This window comes from Pelophylax lessonae (assembly GCF_965119305.1).
Source record: "Pelophylax lessonae genome assembly, chromosome: 1".
In the NCBI taxonomy this organism is placed as follows: domain Eukaryota; kingdom Metazoa; phylum Chordata; class Amphibia; order Anura; family Ranidae; genus Pelophylax; species Pelophylax lessonae.
This window is the reverse complement of record NC_138768.1, coordinates 804893515-804910324: the sequence shown is the minus strand read 5'-3', so window position 1 is coordinate 804910324 and position 16810 is coordinate 804893515. Positions and strand designations below refer to the sequence as shown.

The window sequence follows — 16810 nt, the reverse complement described above, 5'->3', positions numbered from 1 at the left end:
AGATGTGATCAAATACCACCAAAAGAAAGCTCTATTTGTGGGGAAAGAAAAATATAAATATTTGGGTACAGCGCCACACAACCTCGCAATTGTTAGTTAAATAACGTAGTGCCGTATCGCAAAAAAATTGCCTAGCCATTAAGGGGGAAACCTTCCATTCAAGAAGTGGCCAATGAGTTAGTAAGTACATGCAGGGAAGATATAAAGATAGGACACCCTAAAAGGGGAGAGTAGGACAGGCCATATTTGATTCACTCAGCACCCACCGATATCTGCCTTGTGTACTGGAGACTTTTTTTCTCATATTACCATTAGTACATTCTTCCCCTCTTAATGCAACTGAAAGTACACAGAGAAATGTAAAGCCTTGTGTGTGTAAAACCTTAGGGGCCAGTGGTAATGGGGTTTTGGTCACTTCAGAACTGCATATTTTTCTGCACAAGTCAACGAGAATGCAGTTGCAGCTGAAGCAGGTCAAATGCACTTGCAGTTTATTCGAAATGATCGCAAAAGCATCTCAAACTGATATCTAGAGCATGCTTCATTTGCCCATCAAAGCCTGTGGCCATAGGCTCTTAGTATGCCTGTCACAGCTGGCACGTTAGTGCTGGCAGTGGGTGCCTCCAGCTGTACATCTATTGTTCTGCCTTTTCTAGTTTGCATATTTAACATTTTTGCTTGTTTCCTTCAATAGAGTGATACATTGGTAAGACAGATTTTGAAAGCATATTAACAAGTTATTTTGCACCCACCAGCCAACTTCTCTGAAGAAGACATTGCAGTGCTTGGAAGGCATTCACCTGAGTCAGTCTGGCGCAGTGTTGATGTTGTATATAGACAAGCTGCTGTGTACCCCATTCCGTGTGCTGGCTCGCATGGTGGATACACTAGCCTGTCGTCGGGTAGAAATGCTGTTGGCGGCGCCGTCCCAGGTACGGAAATTTATTTCCAAAGGAAATAAAGCTATTTCATGTCTTACCATTTATTTGTGTGGCCTCTGTATAGTGTATTTACAGATATATTGTATCCTTACAGAATTGCATTTCTCAGGTACCTTTAGAAGAGTTGGATAGAATACAGGAATATCTACAGAGCAGTAGTTTAGCACAAAGGTAAGAGTAAAAAGAATGATCAGCATGTTGCTATTAGATTTCCCCCGATTACCACAGACATGAAGATTTATTTAATTTAACAAAGAAGAGCATCACTACAGCTTAAAATCATTTTTGGTTTCCCAGGGGACCTAGTGCACAAGGAACCCGGTCCAATTCTCATCCGTGCTGTAGGTGTACAGTAAATTAACATAAGTTTGTTCATGTTGGTTGGTTGTAGCTCCATGCCAGGCTGAAGTCAAAATGTGTGTTCTGTGAGGAAGATACAGCCAACACGGACTCTGTCACCTCCTCTTTTTTGTGCTGTGTTCCCCATTCAGAGTACAGGCGGTCCCCGCGGTACAAACAAGATAGGGTCTGTAGGTTTGTTCTTAAGTCGAATTTGTTTGCAAGTCGGAACAGGTACATTTTTTAGGTGTAGCTCCAGCCAAAAATATAATTTTTACGTTTTTTTGAATAGCTTAGGAAAGGGTTAACATCGCTGTAACATTTGTTTTTCTGTCTGTTCCCCTGTTCAGAAGAGTTCACCTTACTTTTTGTCCCTATGACAACTGGATTTTGAACATTTTGGGTTGTGGAATCGAGGATTGGTGATAAATCTTCAGTGGAGACACCTTTTTCCCATGAGAACTCCTACGGGAGTGAATTTCTCTTCCTAGGGGAAGATTTCCTCTCACTCCCTGTTGTCTCCTTCCGTCTGAAAGTAGGAGTCATTTGTAAGTCGGATGTTTGTGACCGTGCCTATGAATTGTTCTGGTTTACCTGATCATACCACAATATGTGCCTGTGATCAAGTAATCCAGACCTACAAGAAGTACAATACACAAGAACGAACAAACAAGAAGCACAGTGCAGAGTGTTGTCTGCTTCCAGTACTTGTATGGTTCAGCCTCATCTAAGTATTTTTCAATTCCCCCTCTTCTCCTGTCTGGGCTCTGTGTCAGCTTTAGGCACATTCCTGTGCAAAGAGTCCATCCTCAACTCTGATGTCTCCCCCTCTGCCTTTTCCAGCAGCTGCAGGCACATGAGCGAATGGGCAGTGTTCTGAGGAACTACAAGTTCCAGTCCTGCTCATTCACTTTCTTTGTCACAGGCAAAATTGTAATTCCTTGAACAAACAAGGATCCTCATTATGACAGGCATTCCCCTACCCCTGCTTTAGTGAATGAAAGCACAGGTCTCCAAAGAGCCCTACTGCCAAAGAATAGCGCTGTCACTTACACATAATTCTAGATTCCATCTTCTTGCTAGAGCATGGTCGGCAAAACGCCCAACCACACTGCCCAGCAACTACAGCAGAGTTTCTCACCCTCTTTTCAGTCACGGCACCCCTTTAAAATCCTGCACCTGTTCTTAAGGCACCCCATTCTAAAATTTTAAAACTAAACTAATAGTCTTCCATAATGCAGCAACATCCACACACGTAGGACCCAACATTAGAGGTGATTTATTCCTTCAAAGCAATATACCCTTGTACACTGGTACTGACTAGTATTCCAGCATTCCCCCCCCCCCCCCCTCAGTTTATCTCCATAACCCAGCTAATGTAACCCCAGTGCTGATGGAAAGAGACAGGGGAAATAAGGATGCTGTGCATTCACCTGATGTCCCCCTTATTAACCAATGATACCATTGGTTGTTAGGATGCCAGCGGCTGGCCCGCATGAGGCTCAAGGCTGTAATAACGATGAAAAATGACATTGTGTAACGAAATGGCAGGCCAGTTCCACCCATTTGCTTGTACACCATTTTGTAGTTACTTTGCCAAGGCATCCGAGGGAATCCCAGAAGACACCCTTGTTGAAAGAGTAAAGTACAGCACAATTCTTTGACGGGACAAAGTACAATGTGCACTGGGTCCCCTGGGGAGTTCAAAAACAGTTTAATTTGAAGTGATTCTGTTTCCTTTATCTGCTTGTGTGGTTGGTTCATATCTAATTCTATATGTCTGCACAGTGCTGCCGGTTAAATAAAATGCTTTTTTTTTTTTCTTATGGAGGAGTTAGTTTTTTTTTTTTTTTTTCTTCCATACAATTCTAATGTTTTTCTCTTGGCCCCCGTTCACATTAGGTCGCTCCAACCTGTGAATTTGCGTGCAGCGCGACTTCGGCACGACTTGCACGGACTTCACATAATAGAAGTCAATGCAAGTCGCCTCCAGGTCGCCCTGAAGTAGTACAGGACCCTTTTTCTAAGTCGGAGCGGCGACTTGTGTCGCTCCTATTAGAACGGCTCCTGTACTACACAGTGGAAGCGGTAGGACCGTGACTTGTCAGGCTGACAAGTCGCCTGACAAGTCACGGCAGTGTGAATGGACTCTTAATGACCCTGTTTAAAAATAGGCAGGATCCAATTGGTCAATTGATTTCACTATGCTAGCAATGTAGTAGTAAAAAGCAGGAATATACTGCAGAAAAACAAACCTCTTTTGGTTATTTAATTGCACAAAGGAAAGGGGTAAAATAAAAATGTCACCCCTTCCTAAATAAATACTTGACCCTGCAGCCATTTGCAGGAACTAGGAGTGTGATTGATGTTTGCAGAAGTTACAGTATATAAAAGATTATTTTTGCAGAAATGTATGTATTTTGCATTCTATCGTCATCTTAACTCTGATCTTTGAATCTATCCTTCTAGGCACCAAAGACTTTATTCTCTGCTGGACAGATTTCGGGCAACTGTGGCTTCAGACACAGTTAGCCCCTTACCTTTGGTGACCTCTCACCCGCTGGACGGGGATGGTCACCCTCGACTGGAAATGCTGGACCCAGATGAGGTGTGTAAACTACGCTTATTATGGTTAATATGTTTTAGAGATGGAGTTGTTCTGTTTTATGTTATACCTTGTACTAATTTAAGGACTCAGTTAATTCTGTCTTTGTAGGACTGGTATGTGTCCCTGGTACGTTCTCAGTGTTATACACACTCAGATTCTGCTCTGCTGGAAGGAGCAGAACTGGTGAACAAAATACCTCAGGCCGATCGTCTCACCTTCATGACCAACAAGGTAAGAACGAGCTGGTGTTTCACTGCACCTTACAACAGAAGTCATTTAAATGGTGTCATGCTGTGAGTAACTTCACCTGTACTTTGAAAGCTTCGTTACCAGTGTTTCCTTTAGGGTCCCTGCAGCTGGGCCCTTTTCATTTATTGACTCTGTCTTGTTCCGCATTGTCTCCGTGGAACAGTAATTCAGTAATTTTAGTCCAAATTTTTATTGATCTAGACTATTAATAAAATCCAATATATTTTAGGGTAATTACTCCCTATCTGGTGACCTTGCTGGCAGCGTGCTACACAGATCCAGGCCAGTTGTCACCCTGAAAGGGAGTCAAGTCTCTGAAGACTCTTCAAGGCCGCACCCACCATAATGTATGAAGACTGGGCCTATTGGCATTGCAATGAACGTACTGTAAAAGTACCTATGATTGGAAACTGGCAGCTTCTTCTAAATGCTCCCTGTGACTTCTCTGTGTGCTGGAAGTGCCCTGGATTGTTCTGAGCAGTGCTTCAGGTACCATACAGCGATGGTAGAGTACTATAGGGGCAGTGTGGCATTTCAGCCTCTAAACTAAGGGAGCAAGGGATACTGTCACACCACTCTGAATGCAGTTGCTCCATCTGCAGCACTGCTTTAAAGTTGTTGCAGATCTGTTTCTGCACTTCCTACTCCAGGCACAGCAAGTATTGGGCCATTGTCTACTTGGGGTTACAGCTACTTCAGTGATTTAGCTTAGGCGACACCCCTTTCAGCCAGGTGGCCTCTTCCCTCTTGGTACACAGGCTGTTTTTAACCTTTAGGTAAGCCATTACTTCACGCAGACTGAGAGTTGTGGGGTAAGGGGGGACCAAATTCCTCTTTCAGGAGCCCCTGCAATGGCTCCCCTTAAGGTCAAATTAGCTCTGAATACTTGCCTTTTCTGGTATTTCCACTGTCTCAGGAGCACAATCATCCACTTTCTTCTTGTCCATTTTCTGCAGCCATATTTGGGCTGCATGACCAGCTCTCATGAGTTCTCACTGCCTTTTTTTTTTTTTTTTTTCCCTTCTCCTTCCCTTTTGAGGGAGGATAAGGCGTAGATAAAATTCCTCAAAAGTTGAATCCCTCAGGGATCTAGAATTCTTTGTGGATGAATTCTCTCTGGTGGAACCTCTGGGTCCAGGGTTCTAAGACACAAAAGACTACGGTGGGCTTCCTGGCAGATGTAGTAATCTTAATTTACCACTGCCAGAATCACCAGGTGAAAATATAGGAAAAAGCCTAAAATTTAAAACGAATGCAGCAACCATAACTAGGAATTGGTAAGCGTCAGTTGAATACATTTTTGTTTTTGGTTTTAAATACTGCTTTTTGGTACCTCATACAGACTTTGAGATCCAAAAGGCACCCCCAATGCACTTCTGCATGATGATTCTGGGCCAAAAAGTAGCCTTCTTCAAGGCTTTCTCCAGTTTTACTCCGGGATACTTCTGCTCAACATCCTCACCTCATGGATCAAACTGATCCACTTTCGGGACCATTTTCTGCACCTGAACAGCCATATAATACTCTCCCTGGCACGGTGGATCTGCACTAGAGCTGGAAAAGTCATTCTTCCAATGTGACAACTGGATACCAGCCCCCCTTTTCCGCAGGGTCACCCAGTCAAGGTGCAGTTGGACAATGACACAGCAGTGGTGACCTACATAAACCACTGGGGGGTCGTGGGGTGTACCAGAAATCTAGCTGCTCTGAGAGAAACAATCCTCTCCTGTGTGGAAATTCACATTCCAACTCTTTCTGCCATGTGGAAATCCTGGCCTCTAGGTTCAACAACAGAATGAACTGATTTGTAGCCAGAGCAAGAGATTCCCTAGCCTTTACAGTGGATGCCCTGGTAATTTCTTTGACTCCAAGCTGAACTATGCCTTACCTGTTTTAAAGATTCTTCCTCAACTGTTGCGCAAAATGGAAGTGAAAAGGGTACATTTTATTCCCCTCGCACCAAATTAGCCCAGAAGGATGTGGTATACAGACATTCTCAGACTCCTGGCAGATGAGCATTGGCTGTTGAAATACAGTTCCTGAAAGATAGGGAGATAATTGACTCGGTCATCTTTAACTTACTAGAGCAAGGAAATTTACCTCACAAGATCTACTATGCCACATGGAAGGCCTACTTTTCTTGGTGCGTGGACCGACATCTGAGTCCCAGGGTATAAGCAGTCATTGGCCTTTCTTCAGTCTGGTCTTGACCAGCATCCATCCCTGAGCACCCTTAATGGACCAGTTTTTACCTTATCCATTCTATTCCAGATATCCCTTGCTTTATAGTCCCTAATTAAGAATTTTCTTCAGGGAGTTGCTCAAATGAATCCCCCAATTTACCTCCTGTGTCACCTGGTGCTCTGTGTAGTCCAAGAGACCCTTCCCTGTTTGAGCACTTCAGAGATATTCTCTTGGGAGACCTTACATGTAAGATTGCCTTCCTTGTGGCCATTACATCTTGTAGGCATGTTTGTGAGTTAGAAGCTATTTCTTGTAAGCAGCGGTTTCTTCTATTGCACAGGAACCTTCTTTTGTACCCAGGGTGGTTTCTTCTTTCTAACTCCGTGAGGATTTTGTTCTGCCTTCCATTTGTCCCATTTCAAAACATGCCAGGGAAATTTCCCTGCACTGGCTAGATGTTGTCAGGGTCTACTTAGCAGGTATGGCTTCAACTCCCCAAACTGAGTCTCTTTTTGTACTCCCTGCAGGCTCTTGTAGAGGGACATTAGTCTGCCTGCTCTACCATAGCCAGATTCAGACAGCATAACTAGCCAGCATAATGGTTTTGTTTGATAGGCTGTGCGATTACTGCTTTGGATTGTGCCTCATGGTTTTACTCTTGTGAGTACCCATTTTGCCTATATTTTCACTTTTGAATAAATCTGTAGTAATGCACTAGGCGTTTGCACCCTCTTGAGTGTTTTTTCTTAAGCTTCAGTCGCAAGGTGCTTCAAGCTATCAACAGAATGTTTTTTTTCTGGGTTTTTAACCCTTGTTTTTTGTGGGCCTGTTGGAAATCCTCTTTTTTATGTTGTTGCCTATCCCTCAGTCTATAGTTTGGGGGATGTCCCAATGTATGAATACATGCCTTGTTTACTGTATAATAAAGACCATCGAAATTTTGATTTGCCCTTTCTTGGAGTACAGTACAAATCGCAGGACCCTCCCTCCTGTTTCCTGTGGTCGCTCCTTAATGCTAAAAAAACAGGGGTTTCACCAAGTGGGTGGGGTTATATGAGCGTGCCCTAGGAGGGGCTTTAGCAAATTTCCTGCCAGTGCCCAGTCACCTGAAGGTACACTGCACATAACACGTGGTCTATATGACTACAAGCCATGTGTCCTGTACTGTACTCCAAGATAGGGATTTACAGGTAAATCAAAATTCCCTTTTCCTGGCATAACATGCAGCTTAATAGAGATTGGCATCTTCATTCTAACGCTTCCAAAACAGGAATATTTTGTTGCAGATTTATTTTCAAATTCAACAGTTTTGACATGCACAAGCTAAGACTGGTGATGGTTAAACGGAGATTATGTTTTTGCTTTTATTTGTAGAAGTTTAACATGAGCATGCTAAGCCCCTGTTTGGCTTTGGGAGTGAACCAGATGATAGGGGATCAGGACAGCAGTTTCTTTGAAACAACCCAGTCTGTCCTGCTGGATCTCATCTCACAGACCGTTCAGCAGCTGCCGGACACTCATCAGATCTTTCAGCCTCTGAAGCCAATGAAAAAAGACTCCTACTGGGAGAAACTAATCACAGTGTTGGGTAAGAACTCTTTTCTGATCACAACTAATGCAATCATGTCTCCGAAACGGAAAAAAAATTAAATAAAAAAGCACCTGTAAAAGACACATAATACTTGTCTGTACCTATTTGTAGAGTCTTCGCTCTGTTGCTTTGGAAAGGCCTAAAGGATCTTGATATCAGACCAACTGTAATGGCTTCCCCCTACTGCATCCATTGTAATGCAGGGGTCAGAGGGAAGAAGCACGGAACACGTTGAAGGACACAAGTATTTTGGCACACCTGGAAGTGTTTCAGATGTAAAGATCCTTTAGACAACTTTGCACAGCAACAGGGCAAATACTTTAGGAATGGATGCCAGGATAGATATGATTTGAAGGTATTTCTTTTACAGGTGCCAATTTTTTTCAGCTACCAGATTGATTTAACCACCAATCTTCAGGTCATGTTAGAAGAATGACCATGTTCTCACTAGAAGCAGAATCGGCTAAATTCAACTTGAGGTCTCTCTTTCTCTCTCTCTCTGTGTCTCTCTCTGTCTCTCTCTCTCTCTCTCTCTCTCTGTCTCTCTCTCTGTGTCTCTGTGTATCGTATCGTTATTTTCAGATGGCGATTCTGTAGAAGGCAGAAGTGATCTGAGTGGCTAATTAGCCACTCGATCACTTCTGCGGGTAGCGGAAGAGGGTCCCACCCCCTCCTGCTGCTGCCTCTTCCGGGCTCTCTGGCCCCATCGCAGAGGCCGGGAGTGATGCGGCGATGGCTGCCTGGGACAGAGAGAGAGGAACTGATTTAGTTCCCCTCTCTCTAACCATGGAAAACGGGAGCAACAAGTATTCGTCACTTCCGGTTCCGCCCTTTTGTTTACCTGGCCACCAGCAGCCAGATATGCAGCCGATCGGACCGATCTCAGTCCGATCGACTACATGGGGGGCCAGAGGAGAGATTTGGGGTCTAATAGACCCAAAATCTTTCCATAAAGAGGACATGTCATGGCCCATGCTATCGCAAGGGATGTTGTGATAGCAATAAAGTTTGTACAAAAAAAAAAAGTGTAAAAAAAAATAAAGTGCCACCGTTCCACTGTGCTTACGTGCAAATGAGAACTCGTACGTTACTCCCGCACGCATATGTAAATAGTGATCACGCCCACACGTGAGGTATTGTCGCGAACATCAGAGTTAGAGCAATAATTCTAATACCAGACCCCATGTGCCAATCTAAACTGGTAACCTGTAAAGGCATTTAAAGTGTCGCCTATGGAGAATGTTAAGCACCGAAGTTTGCCACCATTCAACGGGCAGACGCAGTTTTAAAGTGTGACCTGTTGGGTATCTATTTACTCGACATGACATCATTCACATTATACATAAAATTGGGCTAACTTTACTGTTTTTTTTTTTTTTTTATTCATGAATGTGTTTTTTCTCAAGAAATTGCGTTTTGAAAAACCGCTGTGCAAATACCGTGTGACATAAAAATTTGGAACACACACTATTTTGTTCTATAGGGTCTCTGCTAAAATATATAATGTTTGGGGGTTCTAAGTAATTTTCTAGCAAAAAAAATTAAATTTTCACATGTACAGTCAGGTCCATAAATATTGGGCCATCGACACAATTGTAATCTTTTTGGCTCTATACACCACCACAATGGATTTGAAATAAAACAAACAAGATGTATTTTAACTGCAGACTTTCAGCTTTAATTTGAAGGTATTTACATCCAAATCAGGTGAACAGTGTATTAATTACAACAGTTTGTATATGTGCCTCACACTTTTTAATGGACCAGATTAACAATCATAAATCAAACTTTCACTTTTTAATACTTGGTTGCAAATCCTTTGCAGTCAGTTACAGCCTGATGTCTGGAATGCATAGACCTCACCAGATGCTGGGTTTCATCCCTGGTGATGCTCTGCCAGGCCTCTACTGCAACTGTCTTCAGTTCCTGCTTGTTCTTTGGCCATTTTCCCTTCAGTTTTGTCTTCAGCAAGTGAAATTCATAAAACTCCACTTCTTTCCATTAAAAAACTCTTTGGTTGCTTTCGCAGTATGCTTCGGGTCATTGTCCATCTGCATTGTGAAGCGCCGTCCAATGAGTTCGGAAATATTTGGCTCAATATGAGCAGATAATATTGCCCGAAACACTTCAGAATTCATCCTGCGCTTTTGTCAGCAGTCACATCATCAATAAATACAAGAGAACCAGTTCCTTTGGCAGCCATACATGCCCACGCCATGACACTACCACCACCATGCTTCACTGATGAGGTGGTATGCTTTGGATCATGAGCAGTACGTTGGAGGAAATGGCTAAAGGCACAGTTCCTATGTATATTTAATTGGGATTTGTAATTCTGTAAAGCCAGCCTTGTCATTGATTTACTTTTGCCACTCTCAACAGCCAAAAAGATCACTTTATGACTTCTACTTTAGTTTTACTGCTTCCTTGATCACCTAGAAAAATAAAGAAGATAAACTGCGCTAGTGTATGAATAAAAAATTATACAAAAGTGAGCTGCAACTATTGTGTGAGATATGTACAATACAAATTACAATAAATATAAGTTGCGCTAATAGTGAGTGTCCATAAAATATCAAATCAATTCACAAGTGATGAAATAAGGAGTCCTCACTGCTGTCCGTCACCTTAAAGAGGAAGTAAACCCGTTTAAAAAGTGTGAAAAAAAAAACCCTGTAAAGACAAAGGCATAATGAGCTAGTATGCATTGCATACTAGCTCATTATGAAGTACTTGCCTAAAAACGAAGCCCCCTCAGTGCCGACAGGATGGCCGACATGTCTGGCCGTCCTGCTTCCTGGATCTCGTCCTCTGGCCATCTGATTGGGCGGGGGCGTGATTACATCACTCCTGCGCATGCGCGCGGGAGCCGCCGTTCACGGCACTGGGATCTGAAGGAACGGCACAGGTGGCCGTTCCTTCAGAGCGCATGCGCCGATGACGTCATCGGCTGCATGCACTGTAAATATCTCCTAAATGGTGCAAGTTTAGGAGATATTTATAGCACCTACAGGTAAATGTAAACAAAAGGGGTTTACAACCTCTTTAAAGTGAACTCAGGTAACACCACCACCAAAGGCTGAAATACTCGCTTACCAGCTCTTATTAACCTCGTGTTGAGAGGTCAATGGCGCTTTTGGCTTAATATCCAGCCGGGACCTTTATATAGTCCAGGGTCTTCTCATAGCTCCATACTTTCTTTAACCCAAAGGCAAACCAAGACTCGGATCGAGGTTCACAACTACCAAGATACACACATTAGGAAAAAAATATATATTTTTGATAGATTGCAACTTAAGGTTCAGGATTATTAATGATCGCATTCACATCTACATCAACATTTAAGCCATGCAGAACATAAGATTTTATTGTATATATCCAAGCCATTTCTTGTTTGGAAATCTCCCTCACTAGGGAGCTACCACTCCAATGAGGTCTGTATTTCTCTATACCTAAAAATATGGTATGTGTAGGATCCCTATTGTCTACAGCTGCATAGTGTTTAGATACCAAATGATTTTTCAAGCCCTTTCTGATATTACTGATATGTTCATTTAGCCTCACTTGTAGGGCTCATTTAGTCCTGCCCACGTACTGGAGCCTACACGGGCACTGCAACACATATACTACCCTGGTACTCTAACATGTTATAAATGGTGCTATCTCAAACCTACGGGAAGTGCTTGTAGAGGTTAAACCATTAGTTCCTTGATCACCTCCCTGCTTATTGGTCAGAGGTGATGATGTTGATATATTGCTCAAATGGGATGCTGGAGGTGGGCAGGTGGTTTAGTAAGGTGTTTTGCTGAGCCAAAATATGTGGTTTAACTGCCTATGCAGTGTGGCAGAAGTGCAAAATTCTAAGAATTGGCAATAAAAAAAACATTCTTTGGCTAGCAGTCAGCAAAGAATGTGCAGTATGTATTTCGATATTTCTGTTGTGCATTTGCAGTTTGTCTGAAATTCAATCAACACGTTGCTCGTGGTTTTTTTTTTTTTTTTCAGTTTGGCATAGGATGGGGAAAGAGTATAACTTTTGTAAAGTCTTCCTCACTGTGTAGATTCCGTTCCTCTATTTGTCCTGGTGATCATTTTCACTGAGACAAAATGTAATGGGAAATTTAACTTTTAGAATAGTTACTAGTACAAAAGGAAATATGAAATCTTTTGTTAATCACATTTGTTCTCTTGGCAGCCGTGTTAACCCTAGTATACATCAGAAAATTGGAAAAAATTGATCCTTAGTACACAGCTTTTGAGAGCCGATCACGACAATTTATCCAAAATTACCCAAAGAGACAAATACAGAAATCTTTTTCCTAGGATACCAGATCATACAATTTTCATTTAATCAGTACAATTGTCGTCTGAAAAAAATCGGACGAACAAGACTATGCATGCTCAGAAACCAAAGAATACATTACAGTACAACACATTACCTCACTTCTGAAGTTGTGTTCTGGCGTACGAGAATTTTCATAAGTTGCGTAACCTCTTCATTTTCGATATAGAGACTAGCATGCAAATAAATAACCGGAGGATCATTCGTCTGATCTCATTCTGTGTACCAGGCTTTAGGGCGATTTACCGTCACTATGGAGAGATTTTGTCTCACTTCCGTTTGCATCTCTAGGACAGGACAGGATGGGAAGGGAACACACTCCAGTGGGAGGACAGGATGGGAAGGGAACACACTCCAGTGGGAGGACAGGACAGGATGAGAAGGGAACACTCTCCAGTGGGAGGACAGGATGGGAAGTGAACACTCTCCAGTGGGAGGACAGGATGGGAAGGGAACACTCTCCAGTGGTGGGAGGACAGGATGGGAATGGAACACTCTCCAGTGGTGGGAGGACAGGACAGGATGGGAAGGGAACACTCTCCAGTGGAAGGACAGGATGAGAAGGGAACACTCTCCAGTGGTGGGAGGACAGGATGGGAAGGGAACACTCTCCAGTGGGAGGACAGGCCAGGATGGGAAGTGAACACTCTCCAGTGGGAGGACAGGATGGGAAATGAACACTCTCCAGTGGGAGGACCGGCCAGGATGGGAAGGGAACACTCTCCAGTGGAAGGACAGGATGGGAAGTGAACACTCTACCGTGGGAGGACAGGATGGGAAGGGAACACTCTCCAGTGGTGGGAGGACAGGATGGGAAGGGAACACTCTCCAGTGGTGGGAGGACAGGATGGGAAGGGAACACTCTCCAGTGGGAGGACAGGATGAGAAGGGAACACTCTCCAGTGGTGGGAGGACAGGATGGGAAGGGAACACTCTCCAGTGGGAGGACAGGCCAGGATGGGAAGGGAACACTCTCCAGTGGGAGGACAGGATGGGAAGGGAACACTCTCCAGTGGGAGGACAGGCCAGGATGGGAAGGGAACACTCACCAGTGGGAGGACAGGCCAGGATGGGAAGGGAACACTCTCCAGTGGTGGGAGGACAGGATGGGAAGGGAAGGGAACACTCTCCAGTGGTGGGAGGAAAGGGAGGGAAGGGAACACTCTCCAGTGGGAGGACAGGATGAGAAGGGAACACTCTCCAGTGGGAGGACAGGACAGGCTGGGAAGGGAACACTCTCCAGTGGGAGGACAGGATGGGAAGGGAACACTCTCCAGTTGGGAGGACAGGATGGGAAGGGAACACTCTCCAGTGGTGGGAGGACAGGATGGGAAGGGAACACTCTCCAGTGGAAGGACAGGATGGGAAGTGAACACTCTACCGTGGGAGGACAGGATGGGAAGGGAACACTCTCCAGTGGTGGGAGGACAGGATGGGAAGGGAACACTCTCCAGTGGGAGGACAGGATGAGAAGGGAACACTCTCCAGTGGTGGGAGGACAGGATGGGAAGGGAACACTCTCCAGTGGGAGGACAGGCCAGGATGGGAAGGGAACACTCTCCAGTGGGAGGACAGGATGGGAAGGAAACACCCTCCAGTGGTGGGAGGACAGGACAGGATGGGAAGGGAACACTCTCCAGTGGGAGGAATGGATGAGAAGGGAACACTCTCCAGTGGGAGGACAGGCCAGGATGGGAAGGGAACACTCTCCAGTGGGAGGACAGGATGGGAAGGGAACACTCTCCAGTGGTGGGAGGACAGGCCAGGATGGGAAGGGAACCATCTCCAGTGGTGGGAGGACAGGACAGGATGGAAAGGGAACACTCTCCAGTGGGAGGACAGGATGAGAAGGGAACACTCTCCAGTGGTGGGAGGACAGGACAGGATGGGAAGGGAACACTCTCCAGTGGGAGGAAAGGATGAGAAGGGAACACTCTCCAGTGGTGGGAGGACAGGATGGGAAGGGAACACTCTCCAGTGGGAGGACAGGATGAGAAGGGAACACTCTCCAGTGGTGGGAGGACAGGATGGGAAGGGAACACTCTCCAGTGGGAGGACAGGCCAGGATGGGAAGGGAACACTCTCCAGTGGGAGGACAGGATGGGAAGGAAACACTCTCCAGTGGGAGGACAGGATGGGAAGGGAACACTCTCCAGTGGGAAGACAGGCCAGGGTGGGAAGGGAACACTCTCTCCAGTGGGAGGACAGGCCAGGATGGGAAGGGAACAATCTCCAGTGGTGGGAGGACAGGATGGGAAGGGAAGGAAACACTCTCCAGTGGTGGGAGGACAGGACAGGATGGGAAGGGAACACTCTCCAGTGGGAGGACAGGATGGGAAGGGAACACTCTCCAGTGGGAGGACAGGACAGGATGGAAAGGGAACACTCTCCAGTGGGAGGACAGGACAGGATGGGAAGGGAACACTCTCCAGTGGGAGGATGGGAAGGGAACACTCTCCAGTTGGGAGGACAGGACAGGTTGGGAAGGGAACACTCTCCAGTGGGAGGACAGGACAGGATGGGAAGGGAACACTCTCCAGTGGGAGGACAGGAAAGGATGGGAAGGGAACACTCTCCAGTGGGACTTTGCAGCAAACAATAAACTGACAGGGGTCGTTACCCTTCACTACTCCATCCAAAGTTAAAAAAAAAAAAAACATTTTTGACTATACAAACCTCTAAATAAATATTTATACATGCTAAGCAGAAGCAATAAAAAGATTGCATCAGATCTGGCTTTTTATACACTTCAGCTTTGTGTGATTGTGCAGTACAGCCTTGGGTTTGTCTACCTCTAAAGGGCCATACACACTATAATATTTTCTGAAGACTTTTTCCTTCAGATTTACCTTTTCTATGTAGTGCAAGGGCCTGCCTGATTGCATACAAATGGAAAGTGTTTAGGTTTGACCTCATATTATATGTTTTTGGTAAGTCTAAAGAAAAAAGTCTTCAGAAAATCTTATAGTGTGTATGGCCCATAAGGTGGAGACTGTTTGTTACTAAACATGCACAGAAGCTGCAGCATAGAAATAATGTTGTGCTTATTCTTGCAGGTGACTCCGAAGTATATTACTCCCTCGTCACCCTTTGTCGAGCGCTGGCGCAGTACCTGCTGTTACTCCCTAAAATACCTCAGTCTTTTCACATACGGCAGGAAAATGAAGTGGACATAGTGAAGTTTGTGGTCATGTCAGTAGAGGTAAGATAAGGCTCTGTGTAGGCGTCAAGGACTGATCTGTAACTGTGGTGTTAGACAACATGATAAAACTAATGTTGGTTGTACAAAACTGGCCAGAATTTGAGAAACCTTGACCGCTTTATTAATTTTGGCTAGTTTTTTGTAAATCGTTTTATTTCAACTTTCCAATTGCTACAGACATGCAAATGAAAGTGTCTTTGTTTGCAGGCAGTGTCCTGGCATTTTGTGCAAGAACCGATACCACTGAGTGTGGATCTCCAAGCTGTGCTGGAGTGTTGCTGTCTGACTTTACAGCAGACCGGACTGTGGAATTTATTGGCCTCTGCTGAGTATGTGACCCACGCCTGCTCCCTTATTACCTGCATTCATTTTATTATAGAGGCTGGTAAGTGATTTAAATGAGCTGTTGCTCCTATCTCCTGATGTGTATTGTAGTATAATGGCTTAACTGCCGAAGACTCCTGTGAGTGCCGAGCAGGGCTTCATGTCTTTAGGATTTCTGCATATCAGTGGAGTCGCATGCAGTAGATTCTTTGCGCTGGAAAGCCTAGCCGCATTCTGGTGTAAGCATTGGACGTTCCTTTTTGTCTAGCATGCATTGGGTATCCATCTTCAATAATCTAATATACAGCTAGGTGACATTTACTTGCATAAAAATAAATCCCGAAGCGAAAACCAGCTAATATAGGATTTTAAAGGTACCACACCGAAAAATATTTTAAAATTTGTTTAAAATTGATTAAAAATTATTTTCCTAAATAATAAAAGACAGCCCTAACAGGGCAAGGCAACATATGTAGAAATATATTTATTATATAGCAGGTTAGCATCACAATAATATGGCAAAAAGTATTATCCCTGATGTGATATTTCATCAGGGGTTCCAACACACAAGAATCTTCTATGCGTTTTGCCTGGAAGACCGTTGTGTTTTCAAACCCTTGATGAAATATAACATCAGGGATACTACAACTTGTCACTTTTTGCTGTATTATTGTAATGCTAATTTGCAATATGATAAACAAATGTCTTGCCCTGTTAGGGCTGTGTCTTAATATTTTTTAGGAAAATAATTTAGAATAAAGTTTAAACAAATTTTAAAATATTCTTCACTGTGGTTCCTTTAAAATCCTATATTAGCTGGTTTTCCTCTAATATGCATTGAATCTAAAGGATGTGGTACCAGTAAATCCAGTAGACAGTTGATGGGGACATACTTTGCTCCTTCTCTCCATACTCTCTCTTCCAGACATTTACTTGTATTCACTGTGGATAAGCAGGACATAATGTGATAGGAGTTTTGGCATTTGGTAGGTAATCAGAAAACTTTTATATGAACAGAAGCAAGAGGTAT

General features: G+C 44.1%; 1 protein-coding gene across 1 annotated transcript in view; it reads left to right on the top strand.

Moving 5' to 3' along the window:
• HTT (huntingtin) overlaps positions 1 to 16810 on the top strand; it is a 427987-nt gene that overhangs the window by 291140 nt on the left and 120037 nt on the right. Inside the window, exons 43-49 of the mRNA XM_082256463.1 lie at positions 756 to 932; positions 1036 to 1112; positions 3750 to 3888; positions 3997 to 4119; positions 7696 to 7909; positions 15311 to 15456; positions 15664 to 15841. Coding sequence (XP_082112589.1) covers positions 756 to 932; positions 1036 to 1112; positions 3750 to 3888; positions 3997 to 4119; positions 7696 to 7909; positions 15311 to 15456; positions 15664 to 15841 — 1054 coding nt within the window. The remainder of the gene's footprint in view (positions 1 to 755; positions 933 to 1035; positions 1113 to 3749; positions 3889 to 3996; positions 4120 to 7695; positions 7910 to 15310; positions 15457 to 15663; positions 15842 to 16810) is intronic.